We start from the raw sequence: 19409 nt of genomic DNA on the forward strand, positions 1-19409 counted from the left end.
CATCCCAAGGTCACACAGCTGGCAAGTGCTGGAATTGGGATTCAAACCAAGTTTCTAACCATTTACTACTATATTAAATACAGTACTACTGTGTCATTTAAGGACCTTCAGAAGTCATTTCTAAAATCTGACCCCTTCAAGCTCTACTGGACTAATGGAAAGATAACTAAAATATATCCCTTGTCTTGAATGCAATTTATTCTACATGTCCCTCAAAGATTAGTCTGCCTGGACCACCATTATGATAGTGTCACTCCCCTATGCCAATTTTCCATGCTCCTCACCATCTACCAAGTAAAATTCACTCTCCTTAGCTGCTGTTCAGTGCTCTTCTGCCTAACTCACCTTTGTAGCCTCATCTTCCTTAAAATCCCTTGCATTCTGGCTGGTTATGTCACTATCCTCATCTCTGCAACTCTCCTCCTCAACTTGCCCTCCATTTGGAATACCAATTTCTTCCATCTTCCCTTGGGATGCTTTTTCTCACCTTTCACGTTAGGACTGAAATGTCACTGCCATTCCTGTTTGTGGACTTTTACCCTATCTGGATCCTTAGAGCACCTTTCACTTGGCATTAACTGTCGGGTATCATAGGTACCTCTCTTTGTCTTTTTTATTAGATCCTGAGGTCCTAGAAGGATAGATGCTGCCTTATCCATTTCCATAACCCCTGTGGTGACTAACATAGTTATATACTGTAGATATTTAATGGTGCTTTGTTGAGTTAATAAATTACCACTTCTCCAACCATTGTCTATACATTTTAGTACCCTTTGAAATGCATGGTTTTAAAAATTGTTTACATTTTAACTCTATTAGTTTGGTTAACATAGCTTCCATACACAATGCTTCTGATCTGACACAAACTGGACAGATACCCAAATTCTTTGCAAGTGGGGTGGACACATGGAGAGATTGCAGAGTCCACAGTTCTACTCCGGCTGTGTAACCTTATACAAATTGCTTCTACTCTCAGGACATTATTTTGCCTCCATCTATTCAACGGGGGTAATAATCTCGGTTTTGCTTCTTTAATTTACCACAAGGTTATTGAGAGGACAAATGAAATAACAGATGTAGAAGTGCTTTGTTGATTATAAATCACTCAGGCCTGTCACTGAGTTGCACCTGCTTTTGATTGAGGCACACCTTTCACTGTCGGCAACATCCCACCCACTCTCTACCTTCTTTAAAAGAGAACTTGCCCGTCTGGAGGGAATATGTCTAGTGGGCTGCAGGATGATGAGGAAATAACCCTACTTCCTGAATGGTGGGTGGAACTGGGGTTGTGCTGCGGTGGGGTTCAGGTGAGCAGCGCCACTGTCACCTGAAAGTCTTCTGTGAGGAAGGAAAACACACTTGTGTTTTCAACAGCCTCGAAGAGCCAGCCTAGTCCCAGCACGTAGAAGTCACAGGGAGTCGGCCAGTTTTCTCAAAGGTCTCAGAGCGGCAGGACAATGACCTGGGCTGCCTGAGGGAAGGGGAGGGCCCGAACGAAGCAAAGGCAAGACCAACTACCATTTACAAGCGTCACAGCCCCACTTCAAGATGGAAGTTACCATCCTCACTTTGTCCACCACGACGAGAAGACGCCGTAAGTCCACAGCTACGCCTTTAACGCAAAGAGCACCGCCCCCAACCCCTACTCCCCTCCAACTGCCCCACCCCGCTCCTCCTCACCACGCTTCTCGTTCGAGTCTCTGGGGCTTGTCCATTGGCTTCTACTCTTGGGGAGGGTGGGCCTTGGGTCACCTCGCTTCCTGATTGGTTAGTTGAGCCGATTGGCTAGTTGAGCCGATTGGCAGGCACCAGCGAGCTGCGGCTGCGCTAGCCAGGAAGCCGAACATGGCGGAGGCGGGAAAAGAGCACGCGGGCTTCGGGCTCCCGGGAGAAGGTGCGGCACAGTGGCCTCTGCAGCGGTATGGCCGCTTCATGCCCTCGGGCACTGGAGAGCTGCCTGGGCCTGTCCAGGAAGCTGGCACAGCCTCTTCCACAACATGGAAGGTGAGGCCTGAGGGCGGGAAGGGCCGGGAGACTCTCACCCCCCGCGGGGAGGGAGGGGAGGCTGTGGCCTGGTACCGGAGTGTCGTGCCGAGAGCCACCCCGACAGAAGGAGAGGACTGATAGGGGCGGTTAAACGACAGCTAACGTAGGAAATACGTATAATGATTGGAACCCAGTGCATTCTCAAAATAGTTATGCAAGGGAGTGGTAAACATTCATACATTCGACAGATATTTACTGAGCGTCAGTTATGTGTTAGATTTTATTCAGGGTGCTCGGGGATGTATATCAGTGAACAAGGTATAAATGATCCCTACCCTCGTTTGTTTTTAGTCTAGTGGAGGACATAGTATTTATGCAGATGCAGTATAATTATGTAAACTAGTTTCACATCCCTTATGTGGAAGGGAGGGTTGAATAGTCTTTAATCAAGTTGTCTTTCTTCAGGCAGCCAAGAGTCACACAGAAGAAGAACTAAATTTGAATCCTAGCTTTGCCACTGAATTTCTGTGACCTTGGTTAAGTTACTTATTCTCTCTGTACCTTATTTACCTTATCTTAAAATAGGGATAATAATAGTATCTACTTGGTAAGATTGCTGTGAGCACTGATTAAGTTAATATATATAAATCACCTGAAACAGTGCCTCATATAGAGTTATGTAAGGGTTTACTGATATTATCCTCTTTTTTTGTCCTGGTGATATGTTTTATTCCCATGGGTGGCTGATCATTCAGTTCCTTTTGGTCTGGCTTGACTATTGGATGTGGACCCTGGGGTTTTGGATTGTGCATGTGTGTATATGTTGGTGTGGTTTGGGCAGCAGCGGGTAGGAGAAAAGTAAAAGAAAGAGAACAATTATTCCAGGTAGAGGATGCAACGTGTGCAGAGGCCCTGCACCTGGAAAACCTCAGCATGTGTAATGTGCAGACAGAAAGAGTAAGGCTGGTGCTTAGAGAACAAGGAGACTGATAACATGGAATGAGGTTGTCTAGAGAGGTAGGCAGATGCCTTGTGAACAGTGTTCTAAAACCAATAGGAAGCCACTGAAGGATTTTAAGTTGGAGCATTTTCATCTTTGAAAGTTCACTCTGGTTGAAGTGTGGAGATAGAATTGGAGAGGAATATGAGTAGAGTCAGGAAGATCACATAGAATGCTTTTTTAGTGTGGCAGGCAAGAGATGGTAATGACTTAGACGGGAGGGCAGCGGTGGGAGGATGGGGAGGGAGGATGGCAGTAGTGATGGGGAGACCGGGCATGTTAAAGCTATATTTTGGAGGCCAAAATGACAGGACTTGGAGATTGATTAGGTATAAGTGGTGAGAGTAAAGAACTTTTGTGTTTCTGGCAGGATCAACTGGGTTGGGAAACATTGGAGGAGGAACAGTGAAGGAAAGATCCAAGACTTCAGTTTCAGATGTATTGGGTTTCAGTGTGTTTATGCAGCATCCAAGTGGGGATATTGAATGGGTAGTTGGGTATGCTGGTCTAGACTCAGAAGAAACATCTGGGCTGGAGATGTAAATGTGTCATCAACACGAAGGTGACATTTATAGTTATGAGATGATACAAGATTCCAGGACCAAGCCCCAAGGTAGGTCAGGAGGGGACCGACTTCCTAAAGAAGATTGGCAAGGGACAGAGAGTTGGGAGGTACCCATGAGAAAGCAGGTCTATCAAAGCTACAAAAAGTTACTTCAAGAGGGAGAGAACAATTAACTTTGTTGAATAATGCCGCAGAGTGAAGGATAATGACGACTAAGGGGTGTCCATTGGATTTAACAACATGAAGGTCCTTAATGGTCTTTACCAAGAGAAGTTTCAGTGGAGTGAAGGGGGTGGAAGTCAGATAGGGGTGGGCTGAAGAGTGACTAGTAGGTGAGGAAGTGTGGCCAATGTGCGTGGACACCTCTTCTGAGAGACTTGGCTGTGAATGTGAGTAGAGATGGGGCATAATGAATTGTTCACCAAATCTAGACTATTAGAGCTAAGACCATTAAAAAAGGCATTAAATACTTAGTTGTACTCTTGTGGAACACGGTATCCTGAGAAATTGTATAGGCTGCAGATGCAAAATGGGGTGAATAAAGAGTTAAATTGAAGAATGACTAATCTGTAATAGGATCTTGTAAAAAAAAAAACTGGGAATGTTTGAGGACATAATTAATTTTTGAAACTGCCCAACAGGTTCCTTGATACCTTCTCTTAACACCCTTTAAACCCTTTCACCTCAGGCATCTTTGTTGGATGCATGGCCTCAGATGCAACTGGGTAACTATTAGATTCCTGTATTGCAACCCAGAGGCCAGGGACATTGACCATCCTAAGAAACTGTTATTACTTTTTTTCCCTTTTCTTTGCAAAGCTCTTCATAATTGCTTATAAGGAGCGGCACTTTTCAACAGTTTTCTGATGTTTGGCATAAAGCCACAGCTACAGTGACAAGCGATGAGGTTTGTCTTTTGCAGTGCTTTTGAAAACTGAACATTTGTACCTTCCTTTGAATCTGTGCCGAACCATCCTACCTGCTGTGATCAGTTTCAGCCCAGGTCTGTCATTTTGGGAGGGAAAAACGAAAGAGAAAACAGGATTTGTTCTATTTTATGAGTTCTGTGACTATTGTGCAATAGTAATGATAAAAGATGAGCCATCTAAAGAGCTTCACTAAGTCCCATGTGAATTTCTCATTTTAAAAATATGTGGTACCTGCAGTAAAAAAATATGTGTTAGGTAAAGCATAAAAATATATTATTGTGGAGAATAGAGTCATTCTGGGCTTTTTTTTCTTTAGGGGACTTTTAAGTTCAACCTTGAAATCTATTTTGAGTTTTTTCATTTTTTCCTGAAATTGTGGGGAGAATCTGATTTCCTGGTACTGTTCTATATAGTTGTTTAATTACAGAGAAGACTTTCATCACAGTGGCTACACGCTAAGGCAAAAATGTTGACTAAAGAGAAAAAATGAATGGTACAACAAGTCTAGTACTTCTAAGACTTGAAGTTCTAGTTGAGAGGTAAGGTCAAGTCTAAGACATCTTGTATATAGACTATGGAATGTATATATTGATTTATTTGTCTGAATTGAATTATTATGAAAAGTTTCTGTAGATAAGTTAACCACAATTTGGAAGCAAATACACTTTTTGTAATACTGTAAGAAAAAAAAAGTGTGAAAAAAAATCAACAGTTTAGAACTGTGCTACTCAGATGTCAATATGCATGGAAATCACTTGGGGATATTTTTGAAAAATGCAAATTCTGACTTAGTAGATCTGGTACGGGCAGTGAAATTCTGTAGTTCTAACCAGCTTCCAGGTGATGCTGATGCTGTTGGTCCAAGGACCAGACTTTGCGAGGCAAGAGTGTAGAAGACCTTGAATGAAATGGGCAGCCCTATAGTAAAATTAATAAAATGAATTTGTGGAGTCATGAGGTAAGGCAATCAGATTCATAATAAATATGCAAACATTTTATTAATAGGGTTAATATTTAAACCATTTGTCATTTAAGTGGAATGAGCAAATGAAATACATCTTGAACTTGATTTTAATTCCTTACATCTGTTAGCCCAGCCTTTCTGGAAGGATTATCATAACAGATTGGTCCATTTTATGTATTTTATGGCTGCATGTAATTTAGTTTACTAATTTGAGAATAATTTTGAAAGGTGATGTTAATTGCAGGTTGCTTTTATTTTATTTATTTTTTAAACATCTTTATTAGAGTATAATAGCTTTACAATAGTGTGTTAGTTTCTGCTGTATAACAAAGTGAATCAGCTATATATACATACATCCCCATATCTCCTCCCTCTTGCATCTCCCTCCCACCCTCCCTATCTCACCCCTCTAGGTGGACACAGAGCACCGAGCTGATCTCCCTGTGCCATATGGCTGCTTCCCACTAGCTATCTACTTTACATTTGATAGTGTATATATGTCCATGCCACTCTCTCACTTCATCCCAGCTTACCCTTCCCCTCCCCGTGTCATCAAGTCCATTCTCAACGTCTGCGTCTTTATTCTGGTCCTGCCCCTAGGTTCTTCAGAACTTTTTTCTTTTTAGATTCCATATATATGTGTTAGCATACGGTATTTGTTTTTCTCTTTCTGACTTCCTTCACTCTATATGACAGACTCTAGGTCCATCCACCTCACTACAAATAACTCAGTTTTGTTTCTTTTTATGGCTGAGTAATATTCCATTGTATATATGTGCCACATCTTCTTTATCCATTCATCTGTCAGTGGACACTAAGGTTGCTTCCATATCCTGGGTATTGTAAATAGAGCAGCAGGGGCTTCCCTGGTGGCGCGGTGGTTGAGAGTCCGCCTGCCGATGCAGGGGACTCAGGTTCGTGCCCCGGTCTGGGAAGATCCCACATGCCGTGGAGCGGCTAGGCCCGTGAGCCATGGCTGCTGAGCCTGCACATCTGGAGCCTGTGCTCTGCAACGGGAGAGGCCACAACAGTGAGAGGCCCACGCAATGGGAGAGGCCACAACAGTGAGAGGCCTGCGTACCGCAAAAAACAAACAAACAAAAAAAATAGAGCTGCAATGAACATTGTGGTACATGACTCTTTCTGAATTATGGTTTTCTCAGGGTATATGCCCAGTAGTGGGATTGCTGGGTTGTATGATAGTTCTATTTTTAGTTTTTTAAGGAATCTCCATACTGTTCTCCATAGTGGCTGTATCAGTTTACATTCCCACCAACAGTGCAAGAGGGTTCCCTTTTCTTCACACCCTCTCCAGCATTTATTGTTTGTAGATTTTTTGATGATGGCCATTCTGACTGGTGTGAGGTGATACCTCATTGTAGTTTTGATTTGCATTTCTCTATTGATTAGTGATGTTGAGCATCCTTTCATGTGTTTGTTGGCAGTCTGTATATTTTCTTTAGAGAAATGTTTATTTAGGTCTTCCACCCATTTTTGGATTGGGTTGTTTGTTTTTTTGATATTGAGCTGCATGAGCTGCTTGTAAATTTGGGAGATTAATCCTTTGTCAGTTGCTTAATTTGCAAATATTTTCTCCCATTCTGAGGGTTGTCTTTTCGTCTTGTTTATGGTTTCCTTTGCTGTGCAAAAGCTTTTAAGTTTCATTAGGTCCCACTTGTTTATTTTTGTTTTTATTTCCATTTCTCTAGGAGGTGGGTCAAAAAGGATCTTGCTGTGATTTATGTCACAGAGTGTTCTGCTTATGTTTTCCTCTAAGAGTTTTATAGTGTCTGGCCTTACATTTAGGTCTTTAATCCATTTTGAGTTTATTTTTGTGTATGGTGTTAGCAGGTGCTCTAATTTCATTCTTTTACATGTAGCTGTCCAGTTTTCCCAGCACCACTTATTGAAGAGGCTGTCTTTTCTCCATTGTGTATTCTTGCCTGCTTTATCAAAGATAAGGTGAACCTTTTTTGTGCATTGGTTTATCTCTGGGCTTTCTATCCTGTTCCACTGATCTATATTTCTGTTTTTGTGCCAGTACCATATTGTCTTGATTACTGTAGCTTTGTAGTATGGTCTGAAGTCTGGGAGCCTGACTCCTCCAGCTCTGTTTTTCTTCCTCAGGATTGCTTTGGCTATTCGGGGTCTTTTGTGTGTCTATACAAATTGTGAAATTTTTTGTTCTAGTTCTGTGAAAAATGCCATTGGTGGTTTGATAGGGATTGCATTGAATCTGTAGATTGCTTTGGGTAGTATAGTCATTTTCACAATGTTGATTCTTCCAATCCAAGAACGTGGTATATCTCTCCATCTGTTTGTATCATCTTTAATTTATTTCATCAGTGTCTTATAGTTTTCTGCATACAGTTCTTCTGTCTCCTTAGGTAGGTTTATTCCTAGGTATTTTATTCTTTTTGTTGCAGTGGTAAATGGGAGTGTTCCTTAATTTCTCTTTCAGATTTTTCATCATTAGGAAAAATAATGTATAAGAATGCCAGAGATTTCTGTGCATTAATTTTGTATCCTGCTACTTTACCAAATTCATTGATTAGCTCTAGTAGCTTTCTGGTAGCATCTTTAGGATTCACTATGTATAGTATCATGTCATCTGCAAACAGTGACAGCTTTACTTCTTCTTTTCCGATTTGGATTCCTTTTATTTCTTTTTATTCTCTGATTGCTGTGGCTAAAAGTTCCAAAACTATGTTGAATAAGAGTGGTGAGAGTGTACAACCTTGTCTTCTTCCTGACCTTAGAGGAAATGGTTTCAGTTTTTCACCATTGAAAATGATATTGGCTGTGGGTTTGTCATATATGGCCTTTATTATATTGAGGAAAGTTCCCTCTATGCCTACTTTCTGGAGGGTTTTTATCATTAAAGGGTGTTGAATTTTGTCAAAAGCTTTTTCTGCATCTATTGAGATGATCATGGCTTTTTTCCTTCAATTTGTTAATATGGTTTATCACATTGATTGATTTGCATGTATTGAAAAATCCTTGCATTCCTGGGATAAACCCCCACTGGGGTTTATCCCAGGATAATTGATCATGGAGTATGATCCTTGATCATGGTGTATGATCCTTTTAATGTGCTGTTGGATTCTGTTTGCTAGTATTTTGTTGAGGATTTTTGCATCTATGTTCATCAGTGATACTGGCCTGTAGTTTTCTTTCTTTGTGACATCTTTGTCTGGTTTTGGTATCAGGGTGATGGTGGCCTCATAGAATGAGTTTGGGAGTATTCCTCCCTCCGCTATATTTTGGAAGAGTTTGAGAAAGATAGGTGTTAGCCCTTCTCTAAATGTTTGATAGAATTTGCCTGTGAAGCCATCTGGTCCTGGGCTTTTGTTTGTTGGAAGATTTTTATTCACAGTCTTAATTTCAGTGTTTGTGATTGGTCTGTTTATATTTTCTGTTTCTTCCTGGTTCAGTCTCAGAAGGTTGTGCATTTCTAAGAATTTGTCCATTTCTTCCAGGTTGTCCATTTTATTGGCATAGAGTTGCTTGTAGTAATCTCTCATGATCCTTTGTGTTTCTGCAGTGTCAGTTATTACTTCTCCTTTTTCACTTCTAATTCTACTGATTTGAGTCTTCTTCCTTTTTTTCTTGATGAGTCTGGCTAATGCTTTATCAGTTTTGTTTCTCTTCTGAAAGAACCAGCTTTCAGTTTTATTGATCTTTGCTGTTGTTTTCCTTCATTTCTTTTTCATTTATTGCTGATCTGATCTTTATGATTTCTTTCCTTCTGCTAACTTTGGGGTCTTTTTGTTCTTCTTTCTCTAATTGCTTTAGGTGTAAGGTTAGGTTGTTTATTTGAGATGTTTGTTTCTTGAGGTAGGATTGTATTGCTATAAACTTCCCTCTTAGAACTGCTTTTGCTGCATCCCATAGGTTTTGTGTCATTGTGTTTTCATTGTCATTTGTTTCTAAGTATTTTTTGATTTCCTCTTTGAGTTCTTCAGTGATCTCTTGGTTATTTAGTTGTGTATTGTTTAGCCTCCGTGTGTTTGTATTTTTTACAGATTTTTTCATGTAATTGATATCCAGTCTCATAGCGTTGTGGTCAGAAAAGATACTTGATACGATTTCAGTTTTCTTAAATTTACCAGGGCTAGATTTGTGACCCAATATATGATCTATCCTGGAGAATGTTCCATGAGCACTTGAAAAAAAGTATAATCTGCTGTTTTTGGATGGAATGGCCTATAAATATCAGTTAAGTTCATCTTGTTTAATGTATCATTTAAAGCTTGTGTTTCCTTATTTATTTTCATTTTGGATGATCTGTCCATTGGTGAAAGTGGGGTGTTAAAGTCCCCTACTATTATTGTGTTACTGTCAGTTCCCCCTTTTATGGCATTTGCCTTATGTATTGAGGTGCTCCTTTGTTGGGTACAGAAATATTTACAATGGTTATATCTTTTTCTTGGATTGATCCCTTGATCATTATATAGTGTCCTTCTTTGTCTCCTGTAGTAGTGTTTAATTTAAAGTCTATTTTGTCTGATATGAGAATTGCTAGTCCAGCTTTCTTTTGATTTCCATTTGCATGGAATATCTTTTTCCATCCCCTCACTTTCAGTCTGTATGTATCCCTAAGTCTGAAGTGGGTCTCTTGTAGACAACGTATGTACACGTCTTGTTTTTGTATCCATTCAGCTAGTCTATGTCTTTTGGTTGGAGCATTTAATCCATTTACATTTAAGGTAGTTATCGATATGTATGTTCCTATTACCATTTTCTTAATTGTTTTGGATTTGTTATTGTAAGTCTTTTCCTTGTCTTGTGTTTCCTGCCTAGAGAAGTTCCTTTAGCATTTGTTGTAGAGCTGGTTTGGTGGTGCTGAATTCTCTTAGCTTTTGCTTGTCTGTAAAGGTTTTAATTTCTCTGTTGAATCTGAATGAGATCCTTGCTGGGTAGAGTAATATTGGTTGTAGCTTTTTCCCTTTCATCACTTTAAATATGTCATGCCACTCCCTTCTGGCTTGCAGAGTTTCTGCTGAAAGATCAGCCGTTAACCTTATGGGAATTCCCTTGTATGTTAATTGTTGCTTTTCCCTTATTGCTTTTAATATTTTTTCTTTGTATTTAATTTTTGATAGTTTGATTAATATGTGTCTTGACGTGTTTCTCCTTGGATTTATCCTGTATGGGACTCTGTGCTTCCTGGACGTGACTGACTTTTTCCTTACCCATTTTAGGGAAGTTTTCAACTGTAATCTCTTCAAATATTTTCTCAGTCCCTTTTTTTTCTTTTCTTCTTCTGGGACCCCTATAATTCGAATGTTGGTGTGTTTAATGTTGTCCCAGAGGTCTCTGAGATGGTCCTCAATTCTTTTCATTCTTTTTTCTTTATTCTGCTCTATGGTAGTTATTTCCACTATTTTATCTTCCAGGTCACTTATCTGTTCTTCTGCCTCAGTTATTCTGCTACTGATTCCTTCTAGAGAATTTTTAATTTCATTTATTGTGTTGTTCATCATAGTTTGTTTGCTCTTTGGTTCTTCTAGGTCCTTGTTAAATGTTTCTTGTATTTTCTCCATTCTATTTGAAGATTTTGGATCATCTTTACTATCATTACTCTGAATTCTTTTTCAGGTAGACTGCCTATTTACTCTGTGTGTTTCTGTGTCTTCTCATTTTGCTTAACTTACTATGTTTGGGGTCTCCTTTTTGCAGGCTCCAGGTTCGTAGTTCCTGTTGTTTTTGGTGTCTGCTCCCCAGTGGCTAAGGTTGGTTCAGTGGGTTGTGTAGGCTTCCTGGTGGAGGGGACTGGTGCCTGTGTTCTGGTGGATGAGGCTGGATCTTGTCTTTCTGGTGGACAGGACCACGTCCGGTGGTGTGTTTTGGGGTGTCTGTGAACTTATTATGATTTTAGGCAGCCTCTCTGCTAATGGGTGGGTTTGTGTTCCTGTCTTGCTAGTTGTTTGGCATAGGGTGTCCAGCACTGTAGCTTGCTGGTCATTGAGTGGAGCTGGGTCTTAGCATTGAGATGGAGATCTCTGGGCGAGCTTTCGCCGTTTGATATTGTGTGGGGCCGGGAGGTCTCTGGTGGACCAATGTCCTGAACTCGGTTCTTCCACCTCAGAGGCTGAAGCCTGATACCCGGGCAGAGCACCAAGACCCTGTCAGCCACGTGGCTCAGAAGAAAATGGAGAAAAAGAGAGAAACCGAGAGAGAGGGAGAGAGAGAGAGAGGGAGAGAGAGAAGGAGAGAGGGAGGGAGGGAGGGAATAAAATAAAGTTATTAAAATAGAAAAAACTTATTAAAAATAGAAAAGTAATAAATAGAGAAGAGAGCAACCAAACCAAAAAACAAATCCACGAATGATAAAAGCGTTAAAAACTATACTAAACAAAAAAGAAAAACAAAAGCAAAAAACGGACAGTAAGAACCCTAGGTTAAATGGCAAAAGCAAAGCTATACAGACAAAATCACACAAAGAAGCATACACATACACACTCACAAAAAGAGAAAAAAATATATATGTAAAAACAATTAAAAAAGGAAGAGAGCAACCAAATCAATAAACAAATCTACCAATGATAATAAGCTCTAGATACTAAACTAAAATAAACATAAAACCAGAAACAAGTTAGATGCAGAAAGCAAACCCCAAGTCTACAGTTGCTCCCAAAGTCCACCGCCTCAGTTTTGGGATGATTAGTTGTCTGTTGAGGTATTTCAGAGATGCAGGGTACATCAAGTTGATTGTGGAGAATTAATGCACTGCTTCTGAGGCTGCTGGGAGAAATTTCCCTTTCTCTTCTTGTTCACACAGCTCCTGGGGTTTAGCTTTGGATTTAGCCCCACCTCTGCATGTAGATCGCCTGAGGGCATCTTTTGGGAAGTCTGAGGTCTTCTGCCAGTGTTCAGTAGTTGTTCTGTAGGAGTTGTTCCACATGTAGATGTAGTTTTGATGTATTTGTGGGGAGGAAGGTGATCTCCATGTCTTACTCCTCTGCCATCTTGAATGTACCCCTGCAGATTGCTTTTCAATTAAAGTTTTACCACGTTTTTCAGATTCCAAGGATTTCTCAGACATGCCCTAATTGGTTGAACCTGACAACTTCTTATTTTTTCCTTTCAAAGGGAAAAAAGTCCTTTAATTTTTATAGAAGGAACTTAAAATAATTGCCCTACTTAGAAATTAAGAAATACAAAATGAAGTTTGTGCTTGAACTGTTAAATGCAGATTCAACATAAGATATACTTTGGGTCCTCTTAACAGTGTCCTTTTTTTCTTTATATTCCTTGTGCCTACATATTACCTAGCATATGATAGGTGCTCAGTAAATGTCTGAGTGTGTGGTAACTTTTCTGAACTTTTCTTACGATAGTGTGCTAATTATGATGTGATAGCTACTATTTATTGTTTACTTCAGGATATTTCTTATAGCAGCCCTATGAAGTAAATATTATTATCCCCTTTTATAGATAAGGGAACTAAAACTCAGAGAGGTTCAGTGGCTTGCCCAGGAACACAGATAAGTTAAGAGAGAATTCAGACCCTGTTTTTCATGCCTCTAAAGCTTGTTCCTTTAACCACTATGCTGTTTGTCTTAGAAGTGTTAATATTTCATTTGGGGAATAGCAGTTCAGTTATGTAGATGAGGACTTTTGAGATTAACACACAGGGTGAAAATGATAAAAATGATTGTAGGGGTTTTTTTAAGGAAAATTTAAGATTCAGTAAAAGCCCAAGAAAATTATTTTTGAAAATAGTGAAGTAGTAGTTCTTTTTTGCATACCTGGTAATTTTTGATTGGATGCCTGATGTGAATTTTACCCTGTTGGGTGCAGGATATTTTTGGATTCCTATAAATATTCTTGAGCTTTTTGCTGGGATAAGTTATTTGGAAACAGTTTAATCCTTTCAAGTCTTGCTTGAGCTTTGTCAGGTGGGACCAGAGCAGCATTTGATCTAGGGATCATTTTTTCCCACTCCTGAGGCAAAATTCTTCAACATACTTACTCTACCCAGTGTCCTTAAATTATGAGGTTTCTCACTCTGGCTGATAAGAACAGACCCTATTCCCTGCCCTGTGTAAGCGCTCAGGATTGTTCCTTTAAGTCCTTTCAGGTGGTTTTTTGCCCAGCCTCTGGTCATTTGCTCAAACGTTTGTATGCTGAAGATTTGAGGAGGGGTCTCTCTTGGTACAGCTCTCTCTTCTCCGGTATTCTGGCTTGCAAACTCTAGCCACTCTGACGTACCTGGACTTGGCAGCTCTCTCCCCTCTACTCAGGGACAACTCACCAGGTTCTATGCTCCTTCTCCTTGTACTTTGGCCTGGAAACTTTCCCCAAGAAGTAACTAGGGCAACGGTAAAGCTCACCTCCATTGTTTCTTGTTATTTCTCAGGAATCATGTCCTTTATTACTTGATATCCAGTGTCTTGAAAACTGTTGTTTCCTCTAATTTGTCAAGTTTTTAGCTGTTTCAGGCAGGAAGGCAAGTTTGGTCCCTGTTACATTATGTTGGCCAGAAGTGGAAGTCTATAGTGGGTCATTTAATTCAGTCCCATTTTGTCATTTTCCACTTCAGTTCATCAATTCAACAAAAATTATTAAATTATCTATTTGGTACTTGGCATTTAGCTAGGCACTGGAGAAGCTATGGAACTGTCCTTGTGTTTCATCACAGTCTTAAAATATTGGGGCACTTGAGCACAGGATTACAATAATATGTAGGGTCTGATCACTAGAGTCGTGTTTCTCAAAGTGTAGTAGGCAGGCTACTTTCAACAGTCCCTTGGGGGTGCTTGTTGAAGATGCAGATTCATGGTTCTTGTGCTAGACCTAATGAATCAGGATCTCTGAGGGTGACTGTCTAGGTGATTCTTATGTACTGCAATCTGTCTTCATGCCCCAATTCTGAAGGAAAGGTGGGGAGAGGGAACAATTGACAAAGTAATACTGATACTATTTAATGATTTATAATTTATGAAGTATTTTCATAAACCTCTTCACACTAATTCTCACATTTAATAGCTCTATTTAGATCTAATTACCATTTTATATACAAGAAGCTTATGCCTGGCTAGGTTAAATAGCTTGCCAAAGGTTTACATAGGAGTGGAAGAACTGATTCTAAAAGTCTTGTCTTTCTCAAGCCATTCTGCTGTACACTGCTGCTACCAACAGTGGTATCTTCTCTTATGAAGATGTACAGGTGTCAAGAGTTACTATTCTTTCATGCAGCTTGCTTTTTTAAAGAGTTAACAGGTTATGTTGCTCTATTGATTAGGATTAAGATTGACTCTGAATAATAGAAAATGCAAAATAACAGTGGATTAAATAAGACGCAAGTTTATTATTCACATAACAGTACAGGGCTGGTATGACACTCCACAGTGTCAGGAAATGAGGATCCTTCTATTTTGTTCCTTTGCCATGCACGGCCATGGTCTCATAGTCCAAGATAGAACTGATATTCTAGACAGCCTGGTGGAGGAAAGGATGAAGAAGTAGACAAAAGATTCACACCTGCTGTCCCCTAAGGAAGTTTCTGGTAAGTTGCCCCATGACACCTCCTCCTGTAGTCAGAACTTAGAGCTGTGGTCATCTTAACTGTATGGACAGCTGGCATATGTAGTCTGAATTCCACGAGATCATGTGTCCAGCTAAAAATCAGGGGTTCTATTACCATATAAGAAAGAAAATGGTTATTGGAGAACAAGAGAACAAGTCTCTTCTGAATCTGGAGACTGCTAAGAAATGAAGGCTTATTCCTGGGGGCCCTGGTTGGAACTCAAAAGGCATTTCTAATAACAATAGCAACAAACAAAAAAACTTATTTAGTACATAATTACTGTATGTCAGTACCTAGAATGGTGATTGGCAGATATCCCCCAAATATTTATTGAATGAATGAATCAAGGTCAGGTATTCTGGTAAGTATCTGATTTTGCATTATGTCATTTAATCTTTCTGATGACCCTATAAGGTAGTTATTACTATTTTTTATTTTTAAGTATACTTCCAAGTTGCAAAACAAGGATTTGATCCTAAATCCATCTGATTCCAGATAATGTCTTTTTTAAAGTAGTAGTCATTGGTGTTGTTCACCAGATATACTAAGATTGCATATCCCTGGCCTCTTTGAAGTTGTGTGTCATGTGACTGGTTTTGGCCAGTGAAATGTGAGCAGAAATGACCTATGTGATGGACAGGAGCTTTAGGAGCCAGTGTATGATTCATTGTCATCTTTCTCTTTGCTACAGTGTTGCAGGTATCTGCTGCTCTGTCAGCTTAGGTCCTATTGTGAGAAAGATGGGCAGTGTGAGGTAGAGTGGGAAGACAGGTAGAAGGAGGATGCATAGGTAGTGTGAGTGAGAAATAAAACCTTTGCTTTGGGGGGTTGTTAATTTCTACAGCATACTCTAGCCTACACCTGACTGATACAGAAATAATTTTTATAATTGTGGTTATGTTTAATTGAATTATATGTCACATACAGTGACATATTGTAGATTGCTTAGGTTTTTGAGGAAGAACCTTCTAACAGATGTTCTAACATTTTTTTTCCTATGACAAAATTTTTTTTCCAAAGCACCAGATTATAAATACACATTTCCAATTCTTTTCTCCTTCAGTAAACAAAAGGTTCATTTTATTGTGTAACAGACATAGTTTTCATAGAGGCTATGCGTTGTTTGCATAACATGATTTAAGGTAGAATTTCTCTAGACAAATATAGTGAAGTTTTTGTTTTCAGTTTAGTTGTTGAAGGAGTCTAAGAAGTTATATTTTAAAATGAGGCCTTAGAAAATTAAAATTCATTCATGTTTAAGATTTGTTCCCTGCCTACCGTGTGCTGGACACTATTCAGGGCTCTGTTTAGAGGTGATTAAGGCATCACCATTGGAAGATCTAGCCAATTAAGCTCAAGTACCTGCTCATTTGGAATCTAGGGTGCTTTTCACCTAAAAAATGACTACATGGCATCCGAGAAATAAATTAGAGTGTTTCTTGAACTCAGATTTAGAAATATAGTTTGGATATTGGAACTGTTATGGGCGTAAGTGAACCTTGTTTGTGAATAAATAGAAGAGAGTGACTATGAAGATAGCAAGGCAGGTGGCAGGTATGAGAGTTGCAGTGACCTAGAGTAGGTGTGCCAATGGGAGGTACCACTTTCTGGTATACTTGGTGATTTTCATAGGATTTATTAGTTTGGGAGATTTTTAAACGTATTGGAGAAATGTCCTAGGACTGTGTTTTATAGAAAGAACAATAACCAGAGGGGCCTTGATTGGTAATCAGGGCACAAAGAACTTATTCCTCTGTTGCATGGGAGGTATTTTGAGTAAATATATTTTGCTTATGGCTACTAATCAAGGTGATCAAGTTAACTCCAATAGCTAGGTTTAAAAGGATTAGATAATTTCACGATTATTAATCTTATTTGGGTATATGTGGTAAAAGAAGGAGAATCACATCTCATGCTCTGATGCATGAGATGATATTTTTAGATTCTAAAGAAAGAACAGATTCCCCAGGTATATATAATTACTTTTTTTTTTTCTACTTTGGGTGTTATGCTCTTATAATTGTGTTTATTATTATTGTTACTGTTAACACTTTGCATTTCTGTGAAACATCAAAAGCAAAATACTGAATTTTACAGTTTGGTAATGGGTATGTAGCAGGGCCACTTTCATTAGCATAATATGTCCTACAAGTTTGTTGAAATAATTTATGAGGCTCTTTAGCTACCAGGAGTAAGTGAGGAGGCAGCTAATAGCCTACTTAACAATTTTGCACATTTTTCATATTTTATGATGCATAAATCAGCAATTTGGGCCAATATATAGAGTGCTGACACTTTCTGAGGTGTCTTAAAAGCAGGAAAAAACTCAAGTTTTGACATAATTTGTCATATCTGACAAGTAACACTATTTTAGCCTTTCATGTAGGTATAAGTTACTTTAAGGTAAGTACATTTGAAATACTTTTCTATATTTTCATATATTTCTTTTAACCTTTTTCCTAATTAATTTTAGATTAGTCCTATAGTACATACAGTCTTGCACAAATACATGAATATAAAATAGAAGGCTCTCTGATCATTTAACCAGTGTATAAGCTGTGCCTGAAAAGCTGTGCTTGTATAAGCTTGTGATAGGCAGGCTCTGTATCTCAGTGTGTGCTACTGTGTTGATGGCAAAATACTACAATAGCCAGAGCTCAGGTTGATGTAAATCTTTCCCCAGTTTTATTGAGGTATAATTGATGTTTGACATTATATAAGTTTAAAACGTACAACATAATGATTTGATAAATGTATATATTGCAAAATGATTGCCACAATTAGTTAACCATCCGTCACCTCACATAGTTACAAATTTTTTTTCCCTTGTGATAACTTTTAAAATCTACTGTCAGCAACTTTCAAATATACAATACAATATTGTTAGCTATAGTCATGATGTTGTACGTTACATCTCCAGAACTTATTTATCATATAACTGGAAGTTTGTACCTTTTGACCACCTCCACCCATTTTGCCCACCCCTGCCTCTGTTTTCCACCAATCTGTCCTGTTGCTATGAATTTGTTTTTTCTTAATTCCACATATGAGTGAGATCATCCAGTATTTGTTTTTCTCTGACTTATTTCGCTTAGCATAATGCTCTCACGGTTCATTCATGTTGTCACAAATGGCAAGATTTCCTTGTTTTTTTTAATGGTCCAATAATATTCCATTGTGTGTTTGTGTGTGTGTGTGTGTGTGTGTATACATACCATATTTTCTTTATTCATTCATCTGTTGATGGACACTTAGATTATTTCCCTGTCTTGGCTATTGTAAATAATGCTGCGGTGAACATGGGGGTACAGGTATCTCTTTGAAATAGTGATTTTATTTTCTTCTGATGTATACCCAGAAGTGGAATTGCTGGGCCATATGGTAGTTCTACTTTTAACTCTTTTTTAGGAAACTCAATACTGTTTTCCATAGTGGCTGTACCAGTTTACATTCCACCAGCAGTGCACAAGGGTTCCCTTTTCTCTACATCCTTACTGGCACTTGTTACCTCTTGTCTTTTTGTTAATAGCCATTCTGACAAACGTGAGATGATATCACATTGTGGTTTAGATTTGTATTTCTCTGATGATTAGTGATGTTGAGCACCATTTCATGTACCTGTTGGCCATTTGAACATGTTCTTTAGAAATATGTCTTTTTAGGTCCTTTGCCCATTTTTAAATTGGATTATTTGATTTTTGCTGTTGATTTGTATGAGTTCCTTATATTTTTTGAATATTAACCCCATATAAGATAGGTGGTTTGCAAATATTTTTATCCATTCCATAGCTTGGCTTTTCATTTTGTTGATCATTTCCTTTGATGTGCAGAAGCTTGTTGGTTTGATGTAGTCTGCTTGTTTATTTTTGCTTTTGTTGCTTGTGCTTTAGGTGTTATATCCAAAAAAAAATCATTGCTGAGACCATTGTCAGGGAGCTTTTTCCCTTTGTTTTCTTCTAGAAGTTTTATGGTATCAAGTCTTACATTTAAGTCTTTCATTCATTTTGAGTTAAATTTGTGAGTGATGTAAGATAGGGATCTAGTTTCATTCTTTTGCATGTGAATATCCAATTTTCCCAGTACCATTTATTGAAGAGACTGTCTCTTCTCCATTGAATATTCTTGGCTCCCTTGTCAAATATTAGTTGATTTGTATATACATGGGTTTATTTCTGGGTTCTCTATTCTGTTCCATTGGTTTATGTGTCTATTCTTTTGCCAGTACCATAGTACTGTTTTGATGACTTAAATCTTAAGCAACATTTAGGTTAGCAACTAGAAAGAAGATATGAACGTGGTATATGTTATGACACCTTAAAATAATCTTTTTCTTTGAAGACTTTGTCGTTAAAAGTAACTTTTTTGAGTTTTTTATATTGTGCTAATGTGAACATTCCAGTAAAATGCTAAATTATCACTCATTACATATA

General features: G+C 38.7%; 1 protein-coding gene across 1 annotated transcript in view; it reads left to right on the top strand.

Moving 5' to 3' along the window:
• Positions 1-1845: 1845 nt before the first annotated feature.
• The window catches only part of REC114 (REC114 meiotic recombination protein), a gene marked incomplete at both ends in the record, with an annotated part of 113109 nt that continues 95545 nt past the window's right edge, over positions 1846-19409 (top strand). Inside the window, one exon of the mRNA XM_079699367.1 lies at positions 1846-2004. Within this exon, the coding sequence (XP_079555493.1) occupies positions 1846-2004 (159 nt within the window). The remainder of the gene's footprint in view (positions 2005-19409) is intronic.

This window comes from Hyperoodon ampullatus, assembly GCF_949752795.1.
Source record: "Hyperoodon ampullatus genome assembly, chromosome: 3".
Taxonomy (NCBI): domain Eukaryota; kingdom Metazoa; phylum Chordata; class Mammalia; order Artiodactyla; family Ziphiidae; genus Hyperoodon; species Hyperoodon ampullatus.